The sequence below is a fragment of the Phlebotomus papatasi genome, chromosome 1, assembly GCF_024763615.1.
Source record: "Phlebotomus papatasi isolate M1 chromosome 1, Ppap_2.1, whole genome shotgun sequence".
NCBI lineage: Eukaryota > Metazoa > Arthropoda > Insecta > Diptera > Psychodidae > Phlebotomus > Phlebotomus papatasi.
The window spans coordinates 73029930-73057539 of record NC_077222.1 but is presented as its reverse complement, the minus strand read 5'-3'; the positions used below and the strand labels follow the sequence as shown (position 1 = coordinate 73057539).

The following is a 27610-nucleotide window of genomic DNA, read 5'->3' as shown; positions in this document are numbered from 1 at the left end:
TTTCCACTAAGTCGTCTCTCGGCTTAAGTCATAAGTGTGTCTAGGACATTACTTTATAATGGGGATACGTAGAAGTCGTAGAGCTTGACCAGATAGGGGAGACTGGGGCAAAACTTGTCAAAATGCATATTAATTCTTTGACGAGCTCTGAGAAAACTTAAACGTTTTATAATGAACATATTCTTATAGGAAATTTACTGCTCTACAACATTGCAGAAGACTATTTTCCTCTATCTCAAAAGAAATGTGATTTTCGAATCATTTTCTAAAAGTCGATTTTGTGGCAATTCTCAAAATTGCTGGGGCAAATGTTGTCAGTCTTCGGATAATTTGTGACGTTTTACTCTCGCAAACGTTAAAAATATCAAATAAACATATTTTTATAGGAAATTTATTCCTCTATCTACAACTTTGTCGCAGATAATTTTTTTTCTATCTTAACGAGAAATGTGCTTAAATTGAGCTAATCAGTATTGATATATTCTGTAAGCCATATATTCCAAAAATACTGCTCAAAATTTCATTATCTTTTATTTTACATAATCCTTCCTCGAATTCCTTGAAACTTTGTAAGTTTAAGAAGGTTCATGAAGGCTATCTATAATAAAAATTTCAAGCTTCAGTCTCTTTTATTTTAGAAAATAATGAATATTGAAATTTTCGTTTTAAGAAATTTTGCCCCAGTCTCCTCGAATTCTAAAATTATTTTACCATTTAAATATTTTTTTCCTGATCTTTTGGTGTGGTTCGACGAATGTTCAATTTAATTTGATTGATATGATAATTTTAAAGTTTTGAATATAGTGCCAACTCATAAAAGGGGTGTGGCTTAAGATTATTTTCAATTGGGATTTACTTAAAATTCTAACTTGATCTTCCAATAAATTTTTTTCTTTGAGGAATATAAATAATATTGAAGTTTCACACATTATGTAATTTTGTCAAAGTTATAATATTATTGTGTGAGTTTTTAAAAAAGGCGTGGCTTAAAATTTTTCATAGGCGGAGAAGATATTGGCAGGAAGTTTGTCCTAAAAAAGCTAGAATGAATCTCATTTCTTTTTATCCAAAGTTTTTCTACTTATACTGAATAATTTAGCTAAAGAAAATCCAGAACCTAGAGATATTTGTTAAATCTCAGCTTTCTTCTATTCTAAATTTGAAAAAAAAGAATGCTTTGAAAGAGTCCATTAAAATAAAAAGCATGATGAAACTAAAAAAAAAAACCGAAATATAAAAAAAAAAAATAATGAAACATGTGTACACTATCAGCAGAGGTTAAATAAATAATCCAATCTCGTAAATTTTCTTCCAAATATTGAAATCATGTTTTTTTTCTAATTCTAGTCTGTTGCACTATTTTTGCCATAGTTCTGTAAAAATCAACCATATTTTTAGTTCTCAACCGTTGGATTTTTAAATTTTCCCCTCGGAACAGTACTAAAGTGCTAGAAAGCATAAACCGGAAGTACCATTGACGCTGCTAAAAAAATTTAGTACATTTTCGTGAATTTTGTCGAATGCAATTGATTTCAATAACAACAGAGAATTATCTTGCAAAATGACCTTATCTATGCGATAATCGGTGTAAAAAGTGTCGCACGGTGTGTGCAAAAGTGCATTGAACATTTATTTGGTGGAATAATTGTAGAAAGCATAGGGTTTTATTGATTTTTTGTCTGTGGTCCATTGAACTACATGAAAAAAACTTTTGCTAGAAAACCATCATGAATGAAAATGGCTGACATTCTGCCGCTTTTTCGTGTCGCCAATTAAACGCAAATATATTTAGTGTTATTGCACAAGTGATTGAAATTTATAGATAAGCTAGTGCACGAAGCTGATAGGAATATTTATTGACTAAGCAAGTGTAAATAAGGTATGTGGGGATGATGCCAAATGTCTGGGTTTTTTTTTGGCCTCAAACAATTTTTCATGTCCATTTTTTTTCTCACGCCTCAAAACTTCTTTTCTGCTTTGTAGATTCTATTTGGACTTAGAAAAATGTCAGATAGTGATAGTGACTTTGAATGTCCAATTGGTAAGCGGGAAGTGAGGAGAAGTTCGCGGGTGCTCAGGAGTAGAAGGAATCGGAATGAATGCCAACAACCTTCGAGGCTTCTTCGTTCCCGGATGATTGTTCAGGGGAATGCTGCTGCCGGGACATCAGCGGAAGATGAGGAAATTGAGCATGAGAGTGATAGTGCATGTGAATCTGGGGCAGGTGATCCATGTAATGGGAGGATAGGGCAACCTGGGGATGAGGTTGATGAAAGTTCCTGCGACAGCAATGGAAGTGGTGAAAAGTGCACGATATGCCTGTCAACATTGAGAGAGCAGGAAGTAGGAATTCCCAATTCATGCACCCACATGTACTGTGGCAAGTGCATTGAGGAGTGGTCAAAGGATGTTAGAACATGCCCAATAGATCGTTTACCATTTACCCATATTAGTTTCATTGAGAACATTCAGACCTTTACAATGAGCAGGCAACTGTCACTGCTAGACGATGACAATCCCGATGATAGTGCTGAGAATGTGGTGCAGGAGGAAGAGGTGGAAGAGACAACAGAGAGTGATTCGGAGAATGAAATTCCACTTGCCCAGAGAATTTTCCGACGACGAAAGGTGAATACGGCAATTTTGGATGAGGATTCCAATCAAAGTACATCAAGTGGTGAAAAATGTACAATTTGCTATTCGACACTCAAAGATCAAGAAATTGGAATTCCTGATTCTTGTGCACACAAATACTGTGGTGGATGCATTGAGGAGTGGTCAAAGACAGTGAGAACCTGTCCAATAGATCGATTGACCTTCTCAAAAATCACCATTGTGGAGAATATCAGGTCTCCCAGGGTCATTAGGGAGATTTCGGTGGCAGATAAGCCCGAAGTGATGGCTGAACCTGATGAAGAGGGATATGTTGACATCAATGATGACATCTACTGTCAACTGTGCAATCATTCTGGGCATGCAGAAATGTTGCTCCTTTGCGACAGTTGCAACGATGGCTATCACATGAGTTGCCTCGATCCGCCACTGACTAGAGTGCCCGAGGGCCATTGGTTCTGCCTCATCTGCAGAAGTTGCACAGATATCGAGACACTCTTCCAGACTCGTCGACCACGTCGGAATCGAAGATCATCTGCTCAGACACGGCGTAGGACTTCGAGCAATAGAAGTCGCAGAACCTGTCGGATTCCCATTAGGTCTCTCATGTCGACTTCCGAGCAGGGAACTGCAGGGAGTGCAAATGTTGTTGAAGATGAAACTCACTGGGGTGGACCGAGTTTGTGGGAGAGGCATCGTGCAGAAGTTCCGAGTTTGTCACTGTTCGGCATGAGAAATCAATTGGATTACTTTGTGAGTGACGATGAGAGTGACAATGAGCATCATGCAGCGAGAAGTAGTGAATCCGTGGGATTACTAGTGGCACCAAGTCGTTCCCGTACATCCACAGTGTCCTCCCTGCAGAATCGCAAAGGGATCCTTCATAGTATTTTGACGCCACGCGATGAACCATCGTCAGCGTCTGTTGATGTCCTGTCCAATATACTCAATGCTCAAGAGATGTGGCACAATTTGAGTCGTCGCAATAACACAAAAAATGTCCGAATCACTCCGGATGGAAATTTAGATTTCAGTGAGGTTGTAAAGTCTGACAAACCGTCAGGTGAAACGGAGAAGAAAAAGGATCCGCCACCAGAGACACAACAAGCTCCCATGTATCCACGTGGTGGTAGAAATTCCGGTGGTGGTGGCTACTACAACAATCGCCAAGGTGGAAATCGTGGTGGTGGAAATTTTCGCAATAATTCCAATTACAGTGGGAATTATCAGGGAAACTATCAAAATTCAAATTACAATCAATTCAATCGTGGAAATCAATCAAATTTTGGCAACTATCAAGGATCCAATTCAGGTGGTGGCGGTGGTCGGGGCAGAGAGAATTTTTCCAATACCTTCCAGCCATTTCAGTTGTTTCGTAACAATAATAACAACAACAATAATAATAATCAAAATCAAAATTCCCGTGGGCGTCAGCAATTTCCACCAAGAGGACGAGGACAACAGATGTTTACACCATCACCGAATAGGTTCAACCAAAGGAATCAGAATAGAGACAATTATGATGATTTTAGCAATAATATTGTGTGCACCAACAGATCTATGAGTGACAATGGCATGAACCTATCGGGCATGAGTGAAGTGAACAGAATTGAAAGTGACCAACGCAGGAATGTACTTAATTTGGAGGTCAATGCAGAAGGACAAGGCAGCATCAATTCGCTCACCAATGTGGACAGTGACGAAGAAGTTGGCTCAGCTATTGGTGAGTGTTGTGAGAATATATCCAATAATTTCAGGACTTCTACGGTTTACTGTAATTCATTTATTTGAGTCTGAAATATTCATTAGGTCCCAAATAAACTCAGGCTGTTCCTTGAGAATATTTTGTTTTGCTTATAAAATTTGGCAATAAAAGGATTAGGTAAAAGAAATTTATTATAAGGACCTCTAATCGATGATTCTAAGTCCCCAATGTATGACAATTTGGGATAAATCTTTATTGCTAATTTTTACAGACTAAATATTCTTGAGGGTCAGACTTAGTATATTTGGGCTCTGAGAGATCCCTTGAGTAAGCTTCCGCTTCTGACTTGCGCCTCTTTAATACTTTACGAAATAAAATAATAAAAGTAAAAGAACAAAGAAATAGGGTGGAATCACCACTTCTCGCCAGTGCCCCACTTCTCGCCACTTATATTGAAATCGCTATTTTTCACGATTTATGAAATAAATGAGCCGCAAAGTTTATTGTATTTTTATTGCTGCTACGTATAGAGTCGAAAAACACTCATTTTTTGTTTTGAATTTAAATGTTTGAGCATTTTTTAGAGGAATATTTTAAGCAAGTGTATCGAATATAATATTTCTTACCAAATATAGTAAGTGTCATGAAACTTTTATCGAACAAAATTTCCGATTTTGAATCAATAATTTGTCTATTGAACATTTAATTACATTCAACAAATACTTAAAATTTGTATTTAGTTAGTTAATATTTAATTTTATATTATTTTTATGTAAAAATGAGCCATGGCGGAAAGTGGTAATATTCTAAAATTGATTCACCACCTGTCGCCATAGCTTTTCAATATGCGACGCTAACTTCACTTCATAGATTCTCAGTTGTCAAATCTACTTTGTTTACTTTCTGCAATAGTCTAATGCCCAACGCACAATAACTTATGTTTGTAAACATGTTTTCAAAATTTCCCAGAAAAATGAGCGAGATGAGTAGATCTAGATCTCACTCACTCTCTTTGAAATGTCAAAAACATGTTTACTAAACAAAAGTTATTGTGCGTTGAGCATAATAATTTTATTTCTCAAATAAAAGTGAAGAAAATTCATTAAATGTGAGTAATAATAAGGTGATCATGAGAAAAAAGAAATGCTGAATATATTCTTTGCATAATATTGCTCAAAATAATCGAGTTTGAACTTTTCCAAGTGGGTGGCGAGAAGTGGTTACAGAACTGGCGAAAAGTGGTAAGAAGTGGCGACGAAGTGGTTATTTTTGCATTGTTAATAAAAATCAGTTTTTTATGTACTCCCGCATTGAATTGTAGGACAATTGTTTTGAAGAATCTAGAGCCAATATATCTAAGTAGCTTTGTGTCAAATTTGAGTTATCTGATAATAAAGGGTCAAAAGTTATAATACTTTAATTAATACTTTATTTTTCCTAAAAGTGGCGATAAGTGGTTACTCCACCCTAAGATGGTTTTCATTGGAAATTTTAAACAATTTATTACACTGAGAAAAAAACCGTGGTGCGATTAATTTTTTTCCTAATAAATTAACACTTTTTAGGTGTAAAAATATATCTACATTTTTTAATGTTAATTTTACACCTTTAAAAGGGTAAAATTAACATGAAAAAGGGTAACTTTAACCCCTAATACAACTAAAAAGCATAATATTTACACCGATTTCAGATTAATACTGCAGGGTAAAATAAACATTTCTGGAATATTATTTTAAGTTTTTTGGATTTCTCTCACTCAGTGTAGAAATACTTACTCTATATTCGGAAATTTATGAAAAAAATGAAGGCTTTCTCGCATGAAATAGAATGATATGATACTCATATGACAGAATAATTAAATTACACTAACTACGTCTAATTCGTAGTAATAAAAAATATTACTAAATCTTAAGAATTTAAAATTAAGAACAGTATCTAATAAGAAAATTCTGAAAATAAGTTTGATTGAGCTTACAAAGCTTATGTAAGATGACTTATTAAAATGCATATTTGATATTAAAATTTTAGAAAAGTGAAAACAAGATGAAAAATGACTTCCCAGAAACAGTAGGGGAGACAGGGGTACAATTAGCCAGGGGTAGAAGTAGGCAGTGGATTTTTCTCGTTTTCCTTAAAATGTTTAAGTGACTTATTTAGCATCAGTGGGCTTCAGTGTATCATCTAAGCAGGATTTTTTTTATAGAATACAGAATTTTCCCAAAAAAAACCCAAAATTAAAAATATTTGATGTCTTAACACATCACATTTTTTTGGTTTTGGAATCATTTTATGACAAAAATTGCGATGAGGTCATATCTAAAGACAGGCCACAAGTAATGCCACCACCCTAGTACTGAATTTTTACTTACATAATTATCTATGCCACAATCTTGTCATTTGATTTGTAAATTTTAATAGAAATGAAGTCCCATTTGGAAGAGGCTCTGAATTATGGTGCTATTCCAATGAAAAATTAAAAGAGGAAATCTTTCTCTTGAATATTTTTTTTTAGTACATGATTATTTTCATGTACTTCTACGTTATCGACTTTTTTTGTGGTGGATCCTGGCACAACTATTTTCCCCATGCCTCATCGTGTTCTAAAATCACCAGTTGTGACAGAAATCAACACAAAGAAAAGTCGATAGCACAGACGCACATAAGAAAAATCATGTACTAAAAAGTGCAAGAGAAAGATTTCTCCTTTTAATTTTTCTAACATTTTACTGTAGGGTGAAAGGAATACCTATTGACATTTTAAGAACACGCGTCAATTGGAATACAAAATTTGAACACTTATCCTTATAAGAAAATGCAAATTAAGGAAGAAACGTTATCTTATTTACATTTTATTAACTTTAAATAAATTTCAAGATATTGACAAAAGTGTCAGTAGAGGTTCCCTGTCGAAGAGGTGTTCATTCGACCCTACTCAAGTGCTTCTGCATTATCGACTTTTCTTTGTGTTGGTTCCTGCATCGACTGTTTTTCTAAGTCCTCGCCGTGTTCTAAAACACCCGAGGCGTGGCAGGAACCAATTCGTAGAAAAGTCGATAACGCAGAAGCACTTGAGAACAATAAAGTGCTAAAAAAATGTTCATTTTTCTTTGCAATAACACTATTAGGGTATTCTGAATTCTACCAATTGTACACTACCAGAGAAAAACAATGAAGATTATTATCTCAATTTCTCGTAATCAACAGTCGATAGGGGAGACCGGGGTAGTTTTAGACAGCAAATGAAGCTTTTTTTTTTGCGCATGATTTGTAAAAAAAAGAATAAGGTTTGTCTAATATTTTTATATTTTATAAGTAGCTTAGAATATTGGCTATATGAAACAGTGTTGTTCAAAGCTCTAAAATCCTTGCCTTTTTCTAGAGAGGATAATGAAAAAAGTATGACACATTGGCTACACGTGCCCCGGCCTGGAGAGATATACATTTTGGGGTACTAATTGCCATCAGTTTCCCAGACGAAATTTTAAACTGGAGATACCAAATATTGTTTCGCTTGATACACTGAAGCCCACTGAAGCTAAATATGTCGCTTAAGGGCAGAATCACATTGACAGTAAAATGCTCACCGTATTTCGTTAATTTACGCATTTTTAATGCAATTCTTACGCAAATTCTTGATTACGGTATTACCTTATCTTATACTCAGTGGCACTAGGTGAAAATAATATAAGAGAATTGAAGAAATAAAATGAGAAATAAACGGTGAGCTAAAAAAACTGTAAGAGAAATTAATCGTAGTTTTTTTTGCTCACCGTTTATCGCATTTTCGTTTTATTTCTTCAATTTCTTAATATCTCTTAATTAACTTTTTTAAACCAGAAACAAAGCAAAACTTCGATTTTTTGACTAACAACTTAGAAAACCAAATGCTGGGCAAAAAAAACTGTAACATCAAAACTACAATTTTATACCCATTTTATAAAAATGCTTTTAAATTGTAGGATAACAGGATCAGACTTATAAATATTTCTGGGAACATTGGGATGTGTTTCTGCTTTAATTAAAAAATACTTTGCTCAATGTACATTTGAAGGGAAACGAGAAAAATCCACTGCCTACTTCTACCCCTGGCTAATTGTACCCCGGTCTCCCCTACAGTCATAAAAATTCAAATAAAGACAGCGCTTCTGCTTTATAGGCGATGGAAATTACATTTTGTCTCTTCAAAATTAAAGTGTTCTAACTGTATTTTCCTTGTATCTGCAATCAGAGCAAACGACGTGCTATGATACATCATTATCAATAATTGTTGACATAAAGCAAATGCACTTAGAACAGTTCTTATTATGATGAGACGATTTGGTATACATTGGTGGAATGGTAACTTTTCGATACTATCGAATCGATAATGTCGATACATCTATTTCTGTTAGATTAGATTAAGTGAATGTCAATTAGCTGAGATTCTTTACAAACTCAGCTTTTTTTTCATAGTGTTGAGTCATTTATTGTACCATTTTGAAAAGAATGTGATTTTTGATAAATTCTTTATCAAGAGATAAGAAGGACATAAAAAGTCCAGCTATCGTTTAAATTTTTCAGAATCGACAGTCGATACTATCGAAAACAAGTTATCCTATCACCCCAGATATCATCGTTTGGATCAGAAACTACGCTAACAATATTTTCTTTGTATCGTGTGATACTTTGTGTTTTTATTTCTTTTTCCCATATAAAAAAAGTGAGGAAATTTTAAAGTTCTAAATTAAACAGATAATTTCGAAAAAACTCATATTACTCTACGAGTATTTTTCTAAATATATTACTTGAACTCACGCACAACTTAAGTATTGGGGACAGTGAAAATATTAATATAAAAACGATATCACAAAGCGTCCCATTCTTTGAGAAATAATCGCTTCAGTCTTGTCAGAATTTCCAAGACCTTTTAAACGAGTGCAAGTACCACAACATTCGGTTGAAAAATACACTCTTCAGTACATATATTCAACTTTTGATCTTGATAAATAGTTGTTAAGAATGATTAAACGGTATTGTTATGAACGAATAAATCCGCCTAGATAATCTCTAAAACATATACAAACATAAAACGATTAAAAACTATATTACAACATACTTGAGTAAATAAGCGTTCCCCAGGAATTTTTCTGGCATTAGAAGAGTTCGAATTGCATCCAGTGGGCTTCACTGTACCTGATTCTACAAGGCATGGGACTGCAAATCCCATTCCTGTATAAAATAAAATAATGCATGTTTAGAAATTCGAAATACGGGAAGACATAATGAGCAGAACAGAAGTAGTAGAACAGAAGTAGATTTTGATTCTCCAATAGTGTCTTGGATAAAAGGTAAATGAAACTCTGTTTGTTCATGACTCATGACTGCTAGTGTCGTACTGTGACCAACTGGAAAACAATGGACCATCGCAAGCCCCGGGAGGACACAAACAAGGGGAACACCCTGCAATATGGGTGATATCACAAGGCGAAGAGGGGATTGGCAAACGCTTAAGTGTCTCACTGCAGACACAGCAAAGGCCAATCTAGCCGTCCCCTCTCGTCACCAAAATTAGGCGACCGGGCCACAAGTAACCGGAAAGTCCGGCCACATTCATTGTGGCCGCAGAATATATACAAAAAGTCGTTGAAGTTCGAAGAATTCAAATTCAATTTCGAATTTTCATACTAGATTTTCGAACAAGGTGGGGAAAATTTATCAAATATCACACAAGAAAGCTGGCAAAAGAGTTACTCAGTGATTATGGAGTGATTAAATACTGGGACAAGACCAGTAACTATTCACAGAAAAAAGAGAGTGCTATTAACTTTTTTTCCTCAGAATTATAACACTTTTTAGGTGTAAAAATATATCAACATTTTTTAATGTTAATTTTACACATTTTTTTCATGTTCATTTTACCCGAACATGAAAAAGGGTAACTTTAATCCCTAATACACCCAAAAAGAGTAATATTTACACCGATTTTGGATCAATACTGCAGGGTAAAATTAACATTTCCGGAATGTTAATTTAACTTTTTTCTGATTCCTCTCATTGTTGCTGTTCTGTTTTATTCCTCACAACGATGTGAAGACCGACAGATTTTGACACTTGAGCACTTCGAAATTCGAAACAGGATGTAACTTCCGCCACATTGCGAAAGTATTAAGAAGTAAGACAGTATCTTTTTTGGATCTTCAAATAGATTTTCGAATTTTTCAAGAACTACTTCTGTACGGAAAGAATACCTCTATGGGATTTATTATATATTTATTTATTATTATATTTAGCATTATTATTAGCCTTTATTTTTAATCACGTCTAACACAGAGAAATCCGAAACAGTTAAAATAACATTCCGGAAATGTTTATTTTACCCTGCAGTATTGATCCGAAATCGGTGTAAATATTATGCTTTTTAGGTGTATTAGGGGTTAAATTTACTATTTTTTATGTTAAATTTACCATTAAAAAGGTGTAAAATTAACATTAAAAAATGTTGATATATTTTTACATCTAAAAAGTGTTAAATTTATGAGGAAGAAAAGTTAATCGCACACCAGCTTTTTTTTCATTGAATATAGTTATTAGTGAGGTTATTAAATATTTACATTTTCTATAAATGTTACCGTGGGCGTGATTTGTTATTTCTTTGTGGAGAAGAAAAATGTTTGGTGTCTATGTATAGAAAAAAATATCACACGTCTTTATTTTAAAAGAAGTTTTAATTTGCTTGGGCAATTTTATATAATTCCTGTCTCAATTAAATATTGAGGATTAGAATATGTATTATATCCGTAATGTATAAAAGAGGCGTGGTCTAAAGTTACATTATACAGAGCTTACTCAGAAAGTGCATTAATTTCTTCTTAAAAAATATGGAATAAAAAAGTTACAGTAAATTGTAGTTAAGTCTAAATTTATCGTTAACCTATATCCCAGCGAATATAATTTTATGATTTTTTATCAGTCTCTCTCTCTCTCTCTCTCTTTCTCCCTCTCGTGAAAAATTGTAATTTTACCATCACTCATAAGTGTTCTTTGAATTATAATAAAAACGAAACCAGACGTGACAGCGTTTGGTTGAAAGAAAGCGTTGAAACTTATTTTAGTTCTAACACAATATTGTATATAATTTCCCTTATTCAACATTTATTTCCAGAAACCATTCAAACCACAAATACTAGACGAGATATAGATTCTAACTATCAACAGTATACAGATGATTGCGATGATGCTCATCAAAATGATGAGGATAGACAATTTGACGATCAAAATGATGATCAACAGTATGAGAATCAGGCGTGTAATTTTAGATATCCCAATGTGACACCACTTATTCCTCCACCGCCCATCCAACCACGTTTTGGGCCACGGAATGACGATGATGATGATTGTCCGAATTTCAGTGTTTACTCAGCTGAAGCCATGAAATTGGCCAATAATGTCAATGAGCCACAAAATGACAATGACACATCATTGGTCAATAATCAGATGTATGAAGAGGCTGAGGAAGATCTAGTACAACTCGATGATGATGATGATGAGAATCTAGAGAGGCAAAATGAATCAATTATTCCAGAGGGTGCTCAAGAAATTTCCAGTATAGAAAATAATTTGAGTACATCTAAGGAAAATGATGCAGCTTCTGAATTGGAAAATATTCCTATTCCGAGTTTAGAGCATATACCAATTCCGGGTGAAAAGCCACCTGAAGCGCCACCAGTTCGCAGGGATAAGAAGGGTGTTTTGGAGTTGTATGATGATAGTGACTGGGAAGAGTTGAATTTAATTAAAACAGACGAAGATAGACCCGTTTTTGCTGATCCTGTTGCAACTGAACCTGCCCCCATTGAAAGTGAGAAACCAGCAGCTGATGAGCCTGTGAATAATAATGTTGAACCTGATCCTAGAAGCTACACACCATGCCTCGATGAGAACAATCAAATGCCAGAAAAGGAGGAAGATGATGGTGATACAATTGATATTAGTGCTAATCCCATGGATGCTGGCGGAATTGGTGGGATGGATACGGAGTTGATCTCTGATGAAGATTGTATTCTCAATAATGGTAATACTGTGGCTGATAAAATTGCAGATGGTGAGAAAAATGATGAGGATGCAGATGGGAAGAAAGATCCAAAGGACAAAGAGAAGAAGGGTGGAAAGTCTAAGGGTCAAAAATCGAAGGAATTTAAAAAGATAAGTCGAAACAATCGCGATAGGAATTACCGTGATAGAGAGAGAGGAAGGGATAGAAGTCGTTCGAGGTCGTATTCCAATGACAAGGAGAACAATCGTAGGAGGAGTTTCTCAAAGAGGAAGGGAAAGAGGAAGGATCTGGCGAGGTATGATGTACGCAATGTGGTGGAAGATCGGTGGCAACGTAGGGGAAGGAAGGATCAATATGGACGAGATACATCGAGACAGAGAAGTTTGTCATCATCGTCACCAAAACGCTATTCATATTCGAGATCACCATCGAGGAGACGATCAATGTCATTTTCATCACGTTCACCACGGCGATCACTTTCGCGAGGACGACAGCCGTATCGGGGTCGTCGGTCACTGTCTAGAAATCGACGTAGCCGACGTTCAAATTCACGAAGACGATCAACATCAAGGAGACGATCACCTTTACGAAGGCGTTCATTCTCCAGGAGGAGATCTTTCTCACGATCTCCGATGCGACGTCGAAAGTCCTATGATCGCTCTGTAAGTCCGGTTAGGAGACACTCTCGATCAAGATCGCTGGATAATTCACGAGCTGTGAGATTGAGTAGATCAAGGTCAAGGTCAAGGTCAAGGTCACCAGCTCTTTCGGGCTCATTCAACCAGAGACGCTCACGTTCTCATCGGCTTTCACCGAGACGCTTAGAACACTCACTGAGTCGTGAGCGAGTGAAGCCAGCGAAACGCAAGAAAGGCGCAAAAGATGGTCGACCAAAAGCCAAGAAGTCAAAGAAGAAGCACACATCTACTGAGAAGCATCCTTCTCCGGACACCAGAGCACCGAGAGAGGCACACAAGAGAAAAGGTGCCAATGCAGATGTTTCTGCTGCGGCATCGAAGAAGTCAAAGAAGACTAGTAGCCCACGTTCACGATCAAAATCATGGAATGGAGACGAAAGCTGTGCTGCTTCATTCTCCATGAGTCCACCGCCATGTGAGACTTTTGAAAATGAACCATCGTCTTGGACACCACCACTGAGGGATGCTGATGCAATCAGAGATGATTTGGCGGTGCCTATGCCGAAGGAGATGTCATCGAAGAGTCGTAAGAAGGAGAAGAAACGAAAGCAGGATAAAAAACGTGGTGATGGATGGGATAGACGTTCAAAGAGGGTCAGTGAGAAGCAACCGGCGGCATCTAAGGAGGTTTTTGCATCGGGTAATAATATTTTGGTGAGTGTGAGTTTTAATAATGATGAACCAGAGACAATGCAACAGACAACAATTGTTACACTCCCACCGACAAAGGATGGTTTGATAACGAAAAAACGGACAGATAGGGCAGATGGAGGTGGTTCGAGGAAATCACGTAGAGACAAATCGAAGAATTCGAGTTCGAAGGGACGCAAAAAGAGGGTTGACTCAAAGCCTGTGGCTATAATTGATCTCGATCGTTCACCATTTAAAGAATTGACACCCTCGCCGAAAGCTGTGATTGTGTTGAGTGATAGCGATGGTGGTGATAATGTGGAGAAGAATCAGGCTGGTGGTACACCAAGGATGAATATGCATGTGGATCTGGATGATGCAGATTCAAGGACTGGCAGTGGTATTGAGAGACGTGATCAAGTGTCTCAGCCACAGTCACCAAATACCGAAGTAGATCATTCCTTCAATATGCAATCACTTGGTCCAAAGACACCACCAGAACCCGAACACATCAAGTTTACGCTCAAATCGAAGAATAAGACAAAGAATACACGACCCAATGTTCTGGCTGAGGAAGATGAGGAAGAGATACCGAGTGAACCGGAAGATATTGAACAGCGAAACAATAGTACGGAAAGTATTAGTAAAATTGGGCCAAATACACCACCTGAACCAGCTCCATGTTCCCCAGATGCTTATGATCCATTTGAACCGACAAAGTCTCCATCACAATCGAGATCTCCCATGCCAGAGGTGGAGAATAGTGAGCCTGCTAGTCAGGAGAAGCACGATAAGACAAATCAGTCACAAGGAACAGAAGTTCCCGATGCCACGGAAAATACTGTCAAACATCCAAGTACCACGGAAAAAGTGATGAATCCTGTGGATTTGGTCATGGCACTTATGAATTCATCAGCATCACATGCAAATGTGACAGCAGAAAATCTCAATACATCTGCTGAGAGTCAGCAAAGTGCAAGAATTTCGGCATCTCCTCAGGAGATGGCTGAAGAAGCAACAAATAAAACATCAAATAGTGGAATAACTATTATTAGCAATGTTCTCATTCAACCATCAAAATCATCAACAACTTCCACACCAGCTGTAACATCGTCATCAATGACCAGTAGTTTGCTCCTTATGCCACAGATTCAGACACAAACGGGCGAAAAGAGTCCAGCAAAATTACCCATAATTACATCAAGTGCAGGAGGAGTTAAGCAATCCCCACTGAAAACCACTACAATCTTCTCGAAGACATCCTCCAGTCTCATCTCGAAGCTACCACTACCGAAGGTTGGTGGCAATTCAAATCAAGCTGGTGGAAGGCACAATGGTGATCAGGATGTCATTGAAATGGATTCACCCTATTCACCGGCATCAAGTGACTTTGATGGTCTCTTTGATCCGCCACCTGATCAACCAGCAAGTCGACAAACTCGAAGTGGTAATAGCTCCATCAATACCAGTCAACAGAAGGTATCCCCTACGAAGGGAGCCAATAAAACTGGTACTGGAGATATCTTTGATGCACTCTTTGGATCATCTTCTCCATCCGGTGCAAATACAACCAGTCGCAATCAAACGAAGTCCAAACCGACAAAATCCATGATGCGAAGCCAATCAAAGAGATCGGCTATTAAAGGTAAACAAAAAAATATTAACAAGTTTTCATAAAATATATTGAATAGAAAGTTTATTTAGGTAAGATTTTTAATAATCTCACCTATTTCAAATTTTATCCAAGAACTAAAATTAATAAATCAGTGTCTCATTGTGTAATTACATAAATTATTTCAAATAGGTGAGATTGTTAATAATCTCTCATCAAACAATTCTTCGATTTCATCAGCCAAATTCTTAACTAATTTTTTTTTGGAATTTTATTTTATTTCTTTCTTTGTTTTTTTTTGAGAAATTAAAAAAATTAGTGCTCAAGTCTTATAGAAAAATTTTGCCATTTTATTAAGTAAATTTCATATTGAATATCTTTTGAAGAAATTGAAAATATTTTCTCGGAAAGTTTTTTTTAAATATATTTTTATTTATATTTGAAGAATATTTTTGGCATACCAGTATAAGATAAAGAAAAGAGATAGCAAAGCGCTCCAGTCTTGCTGAATGATAGAACTCACGAGAGAAAGCTCTCAGTAAATTGTCTTTTTTAGACAAAGAATGCAGGAAAGCATTCAGGCTTCGCACACAGTCTGGCTTTGAATACTTTATATTTTTTTCATTATAATTACTTTAAAGAATCGGACATAATTTTTCAGGAAATGTGTGACCCAAGGCTGGCTATTTAAATACATTATCATAGAGGTCAGATTGATTAAAGGAATATGAGAAAAATATGAAGTATTTGAAGCCAGAGTGTATGCGAAGCCTGAAAACCTTCCCCTAAGCCTTTTTAACCAAAGAAATTAAAATAACTCATACAAGACATCAATCACCAAGGCTAAGTTCAGCGCGCATTATATACTCTCTAAACAAAAAAAAAATTGTAAAAATGTTCGTAAATGTTTGTGAATTCCTATGGGGGAGTTACAAAATGCTCGTGAATCGTATAACCCAAAAACAAGTTCGTAAAAGTTTGTACTTTTTTCACAAACATTGTTTGTAAACGCACTTTGTAAATGTTCGTAAACACACAAAAAATGTTCGTAAAATTTTGCCATTTGTTCGTAAATGTTCGTAAAATTTTCGACAGGAAAACAAACATTTACGAACGAATGACAAAATTTTAAGAACATTTTTTGTGTGTTTACGAACATTTACAACGTGTGTTTACGAACAATGTTTGTGAAAAAAGTACAAACTTTTACGAACTTGTTTGTGGGTTATACGATTCACTAGCATTTTGTAACTCCCTCACAGGAATTCACAAACATTTACGAACATTTTTACAAAATATTTTTTTCTGTGTATGCTCTATTCAAATTCTAACTTGTTCAAAATATTCTAACTTGTTGTTACATCTCATATTTATTTAAAATTCATTTTAAAACACATGGCCAAAAGCACTAAAACAATCATATTTGGGAAAGTGTATATTTTTCAACGATTTAGGGTGGAATAACCGGCTATCGCCATGTTTAGGAAAAAATTAAATTCATTTAATCATAACTTTTGAATCCTTGTTACAAGATAAGTCAAATTTGACACAAAGTTGCTTAGATGTATTGGCTCTAGATACGTGAAAACAATAATCCTAGAACATAACGCTGGACTACTTAAAAAACTGATTTTTATTAGTAATGCAAAAATAACCATTTCGTCGCCACTTTTTACCACTTTTCGCCAGTTTTGTAAAATTTGTAACCACTTCTCGCCACCCACTTGAAAAGAACTACACTCGGTTATTTTAGGCAATAATGCTATGAAAAGAATACATTCACCATTTCTCTTTCCTTGTGATCACTTTATTATTACTCTCTTTAAATGATTTTTCTTCACTTTTATTTGAGAAATCAAATTATGGGGCTTTTGTAGAAAGTAAACAAAGCAGATTTGACAACTGAGAATGTACGAAGTGAAGTTAGCGTCGCCTATTGAAAAGATATGGCGACAGGTGGTAAAATCAATTCCAGAATATTACCACTTCTCGCCATGCCTCATTTTTATACAAAAATAATATAAAATGAAATATTAATTGACTAAATACAAATTTTATGTATTCCACAAGTGCAATTAAATATTCAATAGTCAAATTATTTACCCAAATAGGTATTTTTGGCCTGATGAAAATTTGACGACACTTAGTACATTCGGTAAGAGATGTTGGATTCGATGCACTTGCTTAAAATATTGCTCTAAAAAGTGATTAAAATCGTGAATCCAAAACGAATAATTATTATTTTTCGATTCTATGCGTAGAAGCAGAAACAATACAAAAAAATTGCGACTTATTTATTTCATAAATTGCGAAAAATAGCGATTTTAATGTAAGTGGCGAGAAGTGGGGCACTGGCGAGAACTGGTGATTCCACCCTATACAAAAAGTTTTTGAGAACTGTCCTTGATATATACACAGAAAAAAGAATATTTTGTGAAATTGTTCGTAAATGTTTGTAAATTCCTACTAGGGATTTATGAAATGCTCGTAAATCGCATAACCCGCACAAAAGTTCGTAAGAGTTTGTACCTTTTTCACAAACATTATTTGCAACATGAGCACTTGACGATCATGCGTTTGTTCATTTACAAACATTTGTTCATTCACTTTTGTTTGTCTGACAAAACTTTACGAACAAACGACAAAATTTTACGAAAACCTGTCTGTATGTATACGAACATTTACGAACAAATGTTTGTAAAAGAACAAAAAAATGCTCGTCAAGTGATCATGTTACGAATAATGTTTGTAAAAAAATACAAACTTTTCTAGGCTATGGATTTATGAGCAATTAGTAAGTCCCCAGTAGGAATTCACAAATATTTACGAACAATTTTTTGAAATATTTTTTCTGTCTAAATAGATATTTTTGAAATTTGAATTTCACAATTTATTCCTTCAAAGATATTTAATACCTTTCACAAGATTATTTCTTCAAAACATCTATAACTTTAATTTAATTTAATCTGACAAGAATTTCCACATCTACTAAAACTTATGCGAGCTTCAGACCTAAAGGCTTCTACACATTGGGAGCAATTTTCGTCAAAAATTGCGTTTTTGACAGAAATTTGACGTTTCCGCCTAAAACGCTGCAGGGAATTTTCTTTCAAGAAAGCAATTTTTGACAAAAATTGCTCCCAATGTGTAGAGGCCATAAGGCTTAACCATATGGCTTAATTTCTCTAATTATTTATCAGTCAATTTTTTTTGGAAATCTTAGTTAAGATTGGATTATTAGGGTGGAATAACCGGCTATCGCCATGTTTAGGGAAAAATTAAATTCATTTAATCATAACTTTTGAATCCTTGTTACAAGATAAGTCAAATTTGACACAAAGTTACTTAGATGTATTGGCTCTAGATACGTGAAAACAATAATCCTAGAACATAACGCTGGACTACACAGTAAAAAAATATTACAACTAAAATAGTGGGTAATTTTCTGCATCACTATTTTAGTGGTAATTTTGAAAAACGTGTAATTTTTGAAACGTGTAATTTCCCGCGTGTAATCTTTTGCGTGTAATATTCAGAATGTAATCTAGAATTCTGTGTAAAGTGGTGAGTGTAAAATACAAAAACTTGTAATTTCAAACGTGTAATTTTATTTATCTCAAATCTTTTCACAAAATATAAATTGTTATTTTCCCGCTCTTTTTCTTGCTCCATAATTTTTTCTATTTCCAACAGATGATGTCCAGAGTACTAGGGATGACTTTTTTGTTGATGATTATGAGAGAATCTGTAAAAAAGAGACAATTTTTTATGAGAGATTGAAATAGAAAATTTGCTGTTCCGGGAGCGATATTAACACGATCATGAACATATACTCACGAAAAAATAAGAAAAAAGCTGAAACCTTAAGGGTGCTGCTATCTTCCTTCACTGCTCCACCAGCTATTCCTCTTTCACGTCCTTACAAATTGCTGAATTCCGTCTTCCTGTCATTCCGTCAGCCTCTTGACTTTTATCCCGTCTTGTTGTCCATCCCCGTAATGTTTTCCTCTGTGAATAGAAAATAAACCAAATTGTATAAAAATGGGAATGACGTGAACCCTTGATAATCAGAGATCCTCTGTAGGGAAATTGTTCCCGGAATGGCAGAAGTGCGACTGGAGAAATTCCATAATGAAAAAATGAGTTTAAGATAAAACAGTTGAACATGCGGGGATCACTGAGGGATGAATTTTGAACTCACTAAAACCACAGGAGCGCACTACATGACAGAACACCGAGAGAAATCGTCTGTTCCGGGAACAATACATGGAATTTTGACAAGTTTGGAACACGTTCAAAACCTGTTGAAATAAATGCAGTTTTTTCACCGTATTTTTAAGGGTGATCATCACTGTAGGATTGATGATCACCCTGGGGGGCTACTTGGGGGGCCACCAGTGGCCAAAATCTGCCCTTTTAGACAAAAAACTTGTGAGTAAAATGACGCCCCGCAACCAAGAATTTCACATTGTATTTTTTCACTATTTTTCGCAATAACACTTGAAAACCCGCACTGAGGAGATGCATTTTACTTTTTACTTAAGAGATTTGGTCGTTTTTAAACAAAATTAGGGCGTAAAACTCGAAAAACAAAGGGAAATACTCACCGAAGTGGATGCTTCCTGCAGCTGTCAAACTGTAGTGGCGAATTTACACGTTTTCGATTACACGCACTAAATTTTACACGCAGTGGAATATTTACCACTTTTTTAGTGACACAATTCCACTTGAATAATGGTAAAATTACATTTTTGAATTACACGCTGAAAATTTTTACACAAATTATTTTTTACACAAAATTTACCATTTTTATAGTGGTAAAAATTAAAATTTACAATTTTTTAAGTGGTAATTTGGAAATTACACGTTATTTTTTTTACACGATTTTTTACTGTGTACTTATAAAACTGATTTTTATTAATAATGCAAAAATAACCATTTCGTCGCCACTTTTTACCACTTTTCGCCAGTTTTGTAAAATTTGTAACCACTTCTCGCCACCCACTTGAAAAGAACCACACTCGGTTATTTTAGGCAATGCTATGAAAAGAATACATTCACCATTTCTCTTTCCTTGTGATCACTTTATTATTACTGTCTTTAAATGATTTTTCTTCACTTATATTTGAGAAATCAAATTATGGGGCTTTTGCAGAAAGTAAACAATGCAGATTTGACAACTGAGAATGTACGAAGTGAAGTTAGCGTCGCCTATTGAAAAGATATGGCGACAGGTGGTAAAATCAATTCCAGAATATTACCACTTCTCGCCATGCCTCATTTTATACAAAAATAATATAAAATGAAATATTAATTGACTAAATACAAATTTTATATATTCCACAAGTGCAATTAAATATTCAATAGACAAATTATTTACCCAAATAGGTATTTTTGGCCTGATGAAAATTTGACGACACTTAGTACATTTGGTAAGAGATGTTGGATTTGATGCACTTGCTTAAAATATTGCTCTAAAAAGTGATCAAAATCGTGAATCCAAAACGAATAATTATTATTTTTCGATTCTATGCGTAGAAGCAGAAACAATACAAAAAAATTGCGACTCATTTATTTCATAAATTCCGAAAAATAGCGATTTCAATGTAAGTGGCGAGAAGTGGGGCACTGGCGAGAACTGGTGATTCCACCCTATAGGCAAATTATCTATTGGTTTCTGAAAAGACAATAAAATTGGTTGTTATTTGGAATTTTCAGACCTTCGGGAACTGGGCTAAACCTCTAGTGGGAAAATTGCTATCAAATGACAAAAAGGTTTTACTCCAATCTACCGGTTTTCTACTGATTAAATAAATTTATAAATGATAAAACCAATCCGAAACCTTAAATTGGTGAAAAAGTGTGCATTTTAAAATATTCAAACATTAGTAGCAAGTTTTTGTATGGAAAGAAATACTCGAGGAAGATAAATAATTTACGAGTAATTTGCCGATTTATTACCGATTGATACCAATTGAGTCGAGTTGGAAATTTGAAAACCTTTCCAAAAATCCAAATGGGAATAAAAAACACCCTATAGCGTAGTTAAACTTGCTTGCCTGGATTATTCCTAAAACATATCCAAAAATTAAAGAAATCGTTCTATCCGTTTTCAAAATAAATTTTAAAAAAAGATGTTTTTTTGAAGAGAGAAAATGGTGAGGGGGAAAGAAGAAAATGTTTGGAAATAATGTTTTTTTGGGTTTGTTGAAGACCGGATACCGATATCTTTTACAGTTTAAGTTCAAAACTAATAACAGTTAACTCGGTCTTTGAGTTCGAGCAGTAATAATAATTTTGATCTTTTGAAAAATCGTCAAAATGTAGTTCAAGCATTGATGTAAAAGATTAAGTAGTGGGAAACACGTTAGAAGCTATTGCCCAACGCACAATAACTTTTGTTTAGTAAACATGTTTTTGATATTTCAATGAGAGTGAGTGAGATCTAGATTTAGTCATCTCGCTCATTCTCATGGGAAATTTTGAAAACATGTTTACAAACAAAAGGTATTGTACGCTAGTCATAAAACGTCTGTGATTTTTCAAGAAAACTTTACGTTTATAAATTTCACTCTTTTAAATCTTTTAAACAACTATTTAATTTAAATGAAAATCTTGTTAAATTAAAAATTCATTTTAAATTCACTCATAAAAGTTTCATACGAAATTATACTTAATTTGCTGTCAACTAGAGTTTTTTTTTGTATTTTTGAACAATAAATAAAACTCGTAATAAATAATAATGCAATTATAATAAATAATAAAGCATTTAAAGTTTAAAGTGATCGAAGCAGGATATCGTTTATGAACGAAAAATAGACCTAATCATCATATTTTTGTTTGATATTTTTTTTAGATATTTTTTTTCGCCATTCCATAGGCATTCCATTTCCATAAGGAATTCTAATATGAATTCAATTCTAAAATCTCTTTAGCCTTTGACTTAAAACAGTAATTATAGGAGCAATGCACGATATTTTTGTATTTATAAGGAATTTCTGCCGAAAGGAAAAAAATCGCACGACACATTTTCCAGCAACATGGCTAAATTTTATAGGTCTTGTTAACCCTTCAAGGACGATTGGGTCACCGGTGACCCAAAAATGAAACTTGTCCTACGGCCTTCTAAAGTTGTATTTTGCCCTAAAAACTTAGAAAAAATTATTTTTTCTGACCCTCAATTTTTGACTTTCTCGTCCTTAAAGGGCTTAATGTTCTTTGGGTTAATGGGGGGGGTCCTCGAAATTCTTAACTCGCTATCTGTAACCGTTTGACCTGTCGATATGGCAGGGGCCGGATGTACAGACGGATGGACAAAAGTGTAACATCGTTTATAAGAAATTGTCAGGTTCATGAAGTTTTGCTGGCAAAAGTTGTCGTCGGCTGGTGAAAAACTCGAGGGAACCGTTCTCTCAGTAAAGTTAGAGGGGTTAGAGGAAAATGAGAAATCGACAGTTTATGGCAAAAAACCCAGTGAGCAATGAAAACTTAAAAATGAGCAGTAAAATGTTAAATTTTTTAGTAAGAAATCTGACTTTACAAAACAGAATCTAATTCAAATAATTAACATTCAGAGTTGCAAGTAAAATAAATAAAAAAACTTCTTTACTTTTTTTATTACTGCTCAATCTTAACTTTTAACTGCCCATTATATGTGCAGTACCGCATTTTTTCGATTTATTTTAATAATAAAAGAAAAATGGGGATTTTTATAATGATGAACATTATAAAACTACTCATCATTTTAGCATATGAAATTTTGATTTTCGTTAATCAAAAATAAAATTTTTCTAGTAACATAATAGGGGAAGCATTTCAGTCTTCGAACATACTCTGGCGCCAAACACTTCATATTTTTCCTATATTCTTTTAATGAATATGGGAAATATATATTCTTTTTCTTTTTGCATTTTTTCTCAACAAAAAAATTATATATTCTATTAGGGTGGATTGTGAAAAGGGAGACTTAAGAAAAAGTTCAATTTCAAATGCATTTTTAAGCCGAATAAATATTTATTTTTTTTTCATTTTCTTTGCATCATGAGATTGCTTGTGAAATATTCTAACAGAATCTTAACAGTTTTTTTTTAATAGGTATTTCAACCAATTAATTGGAATATTCCATCAAATTAAGAAACAACACATTTTAAAAAGATGGACAAAATTTTGGAAAGCGGGACAAAAATTTTTGGAAAATTGGACATAGTGATATTAATGACAAAATATTATACGAAATATGTAGAATATCAAATGTTGAGGGTTTTTTGCGTATACTTGCACATTGGATGGTGGTTATGCTAATCCCTTCTTTATGTCCGGGTAACAGTTGAGGAACGCTAATTACCAAGAACTTCCTGGACGTCCAACCAAAAAGAGGTTCTGTTAATTTTACAGACGCCTCGTGCTGTCCAGCAGTTATAGCTTTAAAGTGGATGCAATTTTTAGCACATTTCAATTCCCAATCCGCCCAAGTCCTTTTCCACTTGCTTTGGGAGTTCTGTGGACGCTCCTCTTTGTCTTTCTCCAGGTGTTTTTGTGATGTTTACTATCCATTCTGTCAGAAAATGTGGTCTTCGGAATCTGGACTTTCCAAGAGATTTTCTCCTTATCAGTTACCAACTGCTGTTGCAACTATTTCTCCGGGTACTTAAGGATCTTTGTCGTCCTTGTGAACATGATTTCACTGCACAAAACCACCAAATTCATTCACAAAATCAACTTGTCCAAGATTTCATAAAACTTGTTTTGAAAGCAACACGAAATTAAATCACTCTTCTCTCCTTTTTAAATGTAATATTTCACAAATATTTTTTATTCAAATTTTAAATGGATGTATGTCCTTCGATTTTCACTGCGGACTTAATAATATTTAAAAAATCAAACAAAACACTTTGATATTTTCCTAGCAACTTCCATAAGAAACAGAGAAAATGACAACTACCGTGTCAAGATTATGAATATCACGCATAATACATTTTTTAAATTTTTCTTGCAAATCACCCTTTGATTGTTTAATAACGACTTTTGCATTTTTTAACTTTTCAAATAATCACAAAATAGGTTCAATAATCTTTTTATCGAAAATTGAAATATTTAATTGATTTTTTTATCAAGTTTTTAAGGAGGTTTCTCACATTTCACACTGCTTTGTCCAACATTCCAAACTGTCTCGCTTTAGACAAATTACCCTAGGGTAAGGGTTCATAATTTTGCCCAGTCTGCTTATAAGCATCGATGTTCCAAGTTTGAAGTGCGATATTTTCGATTCTAATTGACTTTGTTACTCTCTTTTCAGAAGGGTTATTTAGAAACTAGGCAAGCTATTTATCGTCTTATTTTTACTAAAATTAGTTTTAATACATTTAAAAGTGAATTTATATGTAGAAGTGAATTTGACTCTTATTTTGGACAACTTGGCTGTAAATATGGACAGCTAATCCGCCTCAACAGGATGCCCATTGTTCTTCATTTCATGAACCAATCTTACCAAGTCCTCTTCCTGTTCATGTAAGGGAAACGTAGAATGTCACAAGAAGCCCGGAAACTTTCCATATCATTCATTAAAGTGAGTTCACTTCGGTACTCCAAGTACGTGCGTATTCTCTCATTCTCTGGCCTTTCTGGGAGCCTTTCAAGGCATTTCTCGCTATATCTCTTTCGTAGAGATGATGCTCCTTTGTATCTCCAGGGTCCGGGCATTTGCCCAACCTAGTCATCACAAAAGCTAAAACTTCACGAAATTTCGAGAGAAAAACACCTGTCCAAAATAAGGAGTATCACCTCACTTGTGAACCTCTTAGAAAATTTCCCATTTTTCACACGAAAAACGTAATTCACAAGGCAAATCTCACTTCATGTCAAATGTTCAAATCACCACTAACATGAATAAACACAATATTCAATGAATATTCAATAAAATCACTCAAAAAAAAGCGAAGAAACTTTGTTAGTACAGTAGAGTCTCGCTATAGTCCATATTTGGTTTCAAATTTGACACTTGGGTCGCACTATAGTCCATGTAATTTTTTAAATTATCAACGATTTTTAGTATTGAAATTGCTCAACGGCTTCCACTTTCTTTGCGATTGTGATACTTGTCTTTGCTCTCTTCATTGTGGATCACAATTATCACAACTACTTAATAAAGTTTGCTAAAAATATTAAAATAATTATGAATTTCGCATACTAAAAAACATAACCTAACTTAAAATCAGTGTTTTGAAATCAACGGTCGATAAATTGTGGACTATAGAGCGATGGCTTATAGCGAGACTCTACTGTACTTCATTACAGCTAAATAAGACTGAAGTAAACACGAATTTCTGTCATATTTCTCGTAAGCAATTGCTCACACTGAATTTTCAATAAATCAATTTTAACTCAAATCATATTCAAAGTTTAACGTATTTGGTGTTAAAATCTTCCAAAAAGAACAAATATTTAGATAGAATTAATCAATCATCAAATATTGGAATAAAAATCCATCATTTTAATCAATTTATTTTTAGTGTCCAATTTTATGCTCAAAGTGTCCAAAATAAGAAACTGGACAAAATTATGAGCCTTTCCCCTATATATTTTTTTTTAATAAATTCAAAAAATTTTCTTTATTGCAACTTATGAGTTGATGGTAAAATTATAATTTTCTACGAGTTATTTTAAATTATAAATATAGTTTTTACAAGTAAAATTCCGTAGAGAGATTACTGAAATTCGGCAATTTGCTTTTTTTTTGCGTGGTAATTGCAGGAAGCAAAGCATCTACCCCTATTGGTCTTGATGATTCTTCCATGCGGATTGTCGATGAAGTTCCCGGTTCTGCTGTGGAGTTACATGTAAAGGATAAGGTTACATTTAATTGGTGTCTGATGATGTGTGATTTATTAAATTTCTTTTCTTTCTTGGCCAGTTCCTGAGGAAGCTAAACCGTCAGGAGCGTGTTGTAGAGGAAGTGAAATTGGTGCTGAAGCCTCACTATAATAAGAAACATATAACCAAAGATGAGTACAAGGATATACTGCGAAAAGCTGTTCCGAAGGTATGTACTTCCTTTTATTCTTTGTAATTCTTCCAATTGGTATATTTTTATGGGAAAAGGATGTCTAAAAGAACAAAAAAAATCCCTGTAGATTTGTCACAGTCGCACAGGCGAGATAAATCCTCAGAAAATTCAGACTCTCATCGAGGCATATGTGAGGAAATTCCGCATTAAGAGAAAATTATCTGGTGGTCAAGCAGGTGGTTCTGGTGGAACTAAGTGAGTCCTTTAACTACATAAACTGCAAAATGTACTTTTTTTTTCTTTAGTTACACCATCACATGTTATTTCTTTTCTGTTTTAGTAATTTAATTTTATTTTTAAATTGTGTGTCTAATATTTTTTTTTTTTTGAAAAATGGCAAATCTTTTTGCAGAACCGTTAAACCTTTGTGGGCGTAAATACAACAAAATTCTTCGTATATTGCTCGTAGTGAAAAAAAAATTAAAAATAAAATAAAATAAAGATAAAAAGTGTTAAAATAATCAAGATATAAAAAATATTTAATATAGACTAATCGGTTCTGTATTTTTTTCATGCAGTGTACTAGTGCAGCATCCAATATGAGATACATATTCATAAAAAAAATATTCTCTAGAATAGAAGGAGTTAATTGCTAATTTATGATATTTGGCCAATTAGTCCATAAAAAAAATATTTAGTGTATTTTCTGCAGTTGTAAAATAAACAGAAAGCATAGATAATCACTATTTTTCTTATTTTGTGCTTTAGAAAATTTAGTGTGATCACATCATGCAGGTAGGAACTGTATTGAATATAAAAACTGCTAGAATGATTGAATGGGTTTGGAATGTTGGAGGGGCAGATTGAAAGAGGGGTAAAAAAGTTAGGTTAGTTTTGAAGTGATTTTGTCAAGTTCCACCGACAGGTTTTTTCGTTTTTACAGAAAAATGTTAAAATCCTTGCAAATAGGTCAGTAAATCCCACAAAGGTGTAACTATTGCAAAAAGAAGAAGCCAATGTACAATATAGAGGTGTAATTGTTTTGAGAGATTCAATAAATTGTGTTGTTTTCTAGGGAGAATCTTGAGGTGTCATCATGGCTCGCGGATACAATGCAGAAATCTGACTGCTATCGCAGCGTCCCAGCCCCAAAATCCAAACGAAGCTAATATTCCTAAGTCAAAAATAGGTATTTAGAGATATACAATGATCCCCAAGAATGGATTTTATCTATAATTTCAATCGGTAGAAATTGTTGATCCGTTGACACATCCGGATTACTTCAATGTTCATGATCTCTTTACCGTGCGGGATTTGT

General features: G+C 34.4%; 1 protein-coding gene across 5 annotated transcripts; it reads left to right on the top strand.

The window, feature by feature from the left end:
* Window positions 1-1478: 1478 nt before the first annotated feature.
* Window positions 1479-27604, top strand: LOC129800612 (serine/arginine repetitive matrix protein 2-like). Of its 5 annotated transcripts, none has more exons than XM_055845142.1 (8): window positions 1479-1879; window positions 1984-4336; window positions 11460-15323; window positions 26040-26125; window positions 26200-26328; window positions 26420-26547; window positions 27368-27481; window positions 27542-27604. In XM_055845142.1, exons 2-7 carry the CDS (start codon window positions 2005-2007, stop codon window positions 27459-27461), a joined length of 6633 nt encoding a protein of 2210 aa, XP_055701117.1. In that variant the 5' UTR covers window positions 1479-1879; window positions 1984-2004; the 3' UTR covers window positions 27462-27481; window positions 27542-27604. The 5 variants fall into 5 exon arrangements, with proteins under 5 accessions (XP_055701117.1, XP_055701109.1, XP_055701135.1 ...); XM_055845134.1 differs by having other exon boundaries at window positions 26040-26137; XM_055845160.1 differs by lacking the exons at window positions 27368-27481; window positions 27542-27604 and adding an exon at window positions 26705-27032.
* Window positions 27605-27610: the final 6 nt, after the last annotated feature.